The sequence below is a fragment of the Fukomys damarensis genome, unplaced genomic scaffold (genome assembly GCF_012274545.1).
Source record: "Fukomys damarensis isolate Sample0158 unplaced genomic scaffold, DMR_v1.0_HiC HiC_scaffold_39, whole genome shotgun sequence".
Taxonomy (NCBI): domain Eukaryota; kingdom Metazoa; phylum Chordata; class Mammalia; order Rodentia; family Bathyergidae; genus Fukomys; species Fukomys damarensis.
This window is the reverse complement of record NW_022900951.1, coordinates 99,846,643-99,851,568: the sequence shown is the minus strand read 5'-3', so window position 1 is coordinate 99,851,568 and position 4,926 is coordinate 99,846,643. Positions and strand designations below refer to the sequence as shown.

General features: G+C 35.8%; 1 protein-coding gene across 4 annotated transcripts in view; it reads right to left on the bottom strand.

Annotated features, from left to right (window-relative positions):
• Gria3 (glutamate ionotropic receptor AMPA type subunit 3) overlaps positions 1-4,926 on the bottom strand; it is a 301,868-nt gene that overhangs the window by 158,758 nt on the left and 138,184 nt on the right. For all 4 annotated transcript variants that reach the window (XM_010614551.1, XM_033760083.1, XM_010614550.1 and 1 more), the window contains exon 4: positions 4,183-4,370. In XM_010614551.1, coding sequence (XP_010612853.1) covers positions 4,183-4,370 — 188 coding nt within the window. The remainder of the gene's footprint in view (positions 1-4,182; positions 4,371-4,926) is intronic.

Genomic DNA, 4,926 nt, shown 5'->3' with positions numbered 1-4,926 from the left:
AAAAAAAAAAAAAAAAAAAAAAAAAAAGAGGCAGTGCAATACACTGTAGGGGTAATAGCACTGAGTTAAGAGTCCAAAAAAGAAGAATTTTGTCTTTGCTCTGCCCCTTAGCAGGATTGCGTAGATAGCCACATTTGGTCAAGTCATCCAAATGTCTGCAATCCTCAACTGTAAATTTAGGATAAACACATCTGCCTTCCCAGCCTCTCATAGAGATGTTCAAATGAATAATTTATGTGAAAATACTTTGTTTTAGCATCAAAGCACTATACAAACACAATGAATCTGAAACTTTCTCATTTAATTCATTTAGGTACATTTTTCATTCCCATTTTACTACAAGGAAATGGAGGTCAAGAAAAATAAGTAACTTGCTCCTGGTCACACAACTAATCAATGGTAAGCCATGCAAATTGGCTCCAGAATGCATGCTCTAAAATTCTCTGCTATGCTACTTTGCCAAATAGACAAAAGCTGTCCAAAGGTATATGTTACTGGGGGCAGGAGATATCCAATCATGAACAGATAATTATCTGAGACGCAAATTTTTCAAAAGTTAGTGTTTAGATTGGGCATTGACTACCAGTGGAGAGATCTGCTGGAGCATAATACATTAACAGGAAAGCCACAGTGAGTCAGGTCAATGGTTCATTCATCCCAGTGTGCTTAAACTTATAACATGCTCTTAATTCTTTGTTTCAGGATCTAGTTTCTAAATATTCCTTGAGCCTCAGTGGCCCCTTATGGCTTCATCTCTAGCCCTGTCCTTCTCTATGTTAATTCTTTTTTATAAATCTTATTGAGTTAATTGGTACATTTTAGGTATACAGTATAGTTATACTCATCATTGGGATCTTGTAACTTTACATGACAGGTCTTGGTTCTCATTTTTTCCCCATACTCCTGCCCTCCCATCACCCCCTCCATCCTCCCTTATTTACAAAGACTTTATTTCCATTTTTTTCTTTTCTCATATTATTTCTTGTCCCTTATTTCCTTTCCCCTACCCTTCCCACTTCCCCTACAATTTTAGCCCTTTTCTTCCTACTTCACATTACAATTTGCATACAGTTGTACAATTTATACTTTTAGTTTTTCACACCAGAGAAACTATTTTGGTATTTCTATGTTAATTTTTATAGGTGTAAATTTGGAATTCCTTTCTCATAGGTTAACTGTTAAAGAGAGATATTATATACAAAATAGTACCTAATTTAGTCTTTTCTTCTACTGTTTATAAAGGGTTCACTTTAAAAAAGAGCTTTGGAAGAAATGTTAGAAGACTTGATTTGTTTTAAAAGTGAACATTCACTGGGGAAAATAACATATTCCAAAATATGGAGATCATGTTATATCACACTATATTGAAGACCTGCTTATATTTGAAAAATTGCACTATACTGAGGGATTTTCTTTAACACACATTGGATATGAAAAACAATATAAATTTCCTACCAGAATCTGATTATTGAGAATAACTTTACAGAGGTGTAACAGGTTCTATTTCCTCAGATAGTGGTATGAAGCAGCATTTTACAGGGGACTATAGAAGCTTCCTTCCATGAAAATAACCTCAAATAAAGTTGAAAACATTTGGAGAATGAGGGTATCTCTTGAGAGGATTTGACGCTGATTGAGTTTTGAGTGTTTCCATTCTAAACAAAATCTATATTGTGAATTATGTTTGTCAGAATAATGATTAAAAACCTATGAGAAACATGATATATCTGTATCTTACCATTTAATTTATTCAAAAAATTTCCTCTAAAGAAATAACATGGCAAAGTTATTAGTTTAGATAATTTGTTTAATGAGAAAAAAAATTTTTTTGGTACCGGGGATCAAACTCGGGTCCTTGCTCTTGCAAGGCAGACGGTGGAACTGCTGAGCTAAATCCCCGGCCCTGAGAAATTTAATTTATGTAGGAAACAAAGTATGGCAAATTCAAGACATCACTGCAATAAGCTTACCCAGAGGGTCACTATTTTCAACTACTGAAAATGCATACTTTAACAACTGTATCGTGTGGTTTTAGCCACTTTTTTGCCCTCTTTATGGAAACAGCAAAATTTCATTGGAACTTACTAAGATGTGCTTGGTCAGTACTCATCCACCCATCCACCTACCCATCCATTCATCCATCCATATATGCCAAATACATAGTGTTGTTACAGTGGACAAGATAAACCTGAACTCTAGCTCATAAAACTTATGGCCTGGGAGGAGCTTCTTAAATGGAAGAGAAAACAATTATGAGTTGATGGTTTTATTATAATTTTTTAAAAGAATAAAATTATGTAGAAAGCATTTTGAGGGACACTATGAATATACATAGAGAAGAAAAGAAGACAGAGGAATGAGACATGAAAAGAGAGAAGAATTTTTTAATAATGTCTGTTTCATGTCCTTGAAAGTATGCAGTACTAATGATATTCTATGTCATTTTATGTCTTTTAGAGGGGTTAGGCAAGCCACTTGAGGTAGAGCAAATTTTATTTTCTCCATTACATAGATGAGAAAACTGAGGCATAAATAGTTAAGGCCAGGGTCTCACAGCTTTATAGAAATTAGAGCTCTTCCCACAAATTTTTGTCATATATACATACAACTGAAAAAACCAAGACAGCAGTGTAGTGTCCTATAGAACCACAGATACTTAATAGAATATAAGATATTCAAGGATCAAAGTCTCATACAAAGGAAGGAAAACAGTACAACAAGGAGGATATTCCTCTGCTTTGGGCTAGTAAGTAGGTCACCCACTAAAAGGCTATTTTGGTGTAAAACTTTAGAGGGCACATAATACATACATCAACATCAATGACCTGATTCTTCACTTTCAAGATTTAAGAAAACCAAAGGCAGTTTTTGGGGGGACAAGAGGTAGAGGGATGGGGGATCATTTGTGTAGCTCCAGAGAATGTTAGTTGGGAAACTTGATTTAATGAGGCTAGTGCTCTAGATTTTCTGTGAGCTGCGATTCACTAGAGGCGATGCCGTTACAAACGGGGTGGCTTTGTATTTCCACCATGAAGTCAGCAATTTCCCTTCCCTCCCTCCCTCCCCAGTCCTTTTTCTATTCGAGCCCCTTCCCTCTTTCCCTCCCTTCCCCTTTCCTCATTCCCTTCCCTTCCCTGATATTTTTGCATTCTCTTCTTATGAGGGCATAACTGAGGAATTATTAATATTGAATTTGCTATAAAGCAGCCCTCTCAGGCAATGGCCTCTCACTATAATTTTGATTCTGAAGCTGCTTTGGCCCCCAGGTACATTGGGATTGAATTAGAATGGAAATGTTTCCCTTACAGTTTTGTTTATGGCAGCATGGACACTTTGTTATTAACTGGGAAATTGAGACTTCTGTAGAAAATAATAAACTTTCATTACATTTCAATTTGACTTAATCTGAAGTACAGTATCTATCTGGCTTAGGGTGAAACATTTCTTCTAATATTTTTTAGTCAAATTTAAATATGCAAGCTAATAATGAATACTTTTTGGCCCATTGAATTACATTTTTACCAAAAATCTTACTCTTTTTTTTTACTTTGTTCACACTTGAAAAACTCAAGCATTTTTCTCATATGCTCATATTTTTCTTTATGCCTTATAAAGATCTTATATAGATTTTCTGTCTCTATCTCTGTTTCTCTCTCTTGCTCTCTCTTTCTCTGTCTCTTTCTCCAAAACTAATATACAAAATCCAAACTTGTTAATTACTGCCCCGGCAGTCTGCTTACACATACTTATGGAGAACGGCTGGTGATTTCTGGAAGGATCTGGGAATAGTACATATTCCAGCAATGAGAAACCAAAAACCTACCTGATCCTTTGTTCCTTGAAGGGAAGAAGATATGAAAAACAAAGAGTATTCCTTCGATTTTGAAATAGTCACCTATCTTATCCATTAAAAAGCGATGTGCGTTTATCTGGTAGATAGCATTAGATTGTAGAGACTTTCAGATTAATCATGATATGAAATTTTTAACAGAGTAGATTTTCTCTTTTTGCTTTCCCCTGCTTTTTCTGTGGTCATTGCGGAGGAAAAAAGGATTAGAGACACTAGAAAAACTGTTGGCATGTTTAGACTGTTGGCTACTGAATTTATTAGCAGACATGGGAATGACCTCAGGATGTTGATTTAACATGTTGGCTGGGGGATGGAATAAATCTTAAATGTACCTGTTCCAAAATTGTGTTAATCCTTTCAACTTCACAGTCAATCAAGTATCGCTTTTCTTGCCTTCTGTCCATTTCTTCAATGATGCGCCTGAATTCTTGGACATCCTTTATGTTTCCCACAGACCTTGCTGTCACTTGCCAGTTGTTTTGCACTGCTGCTTCCATAATTGCTTGTAGAATGGAAAATCCTAAAGGAAGGAAAAAACAGCTACAGTGATTTTTTTCTTTCAAAAATCTTTCTGTAGGTGTTAAAGATTCTACTAACTTTCTATTCACAGTCCCTTGGATCCCTTTGAATTTTATCTGCTGGAGAAAGCAGGCTTATTCACAACTCAGGCTTAACCCTCCAGACAGTTGGCACCTCCATTGTTTCTTAAAAAAGGATATTCTACAACTTGGGAATCTTAGGCTGTGTGTATATTGCATCTCTACCCAAGAAGTCACAGCTGAATTATAGTATCTAATTGTTTTTATTGACACATAATATATATGACATGAATGCCAAGATCTTCTTCCTTATATCTGGCTAAAATTTTTCCTATGGCAATTGAAGTTTATTTCTTTCATCTTTCACATAAGCATTCTTCAGAATTAGAAATAACTTTAATAAAGATAGAACCCCATTAAAACACAGCTCATCCACTGGGCATGGTGGCCTATGCCTACAATCCCAGCATTCAGGAGGCTGAGGCAGGAGGACTGCCATGAGTTCGAGGCTAGCCTGAATTACATAGCAAGGCCCTG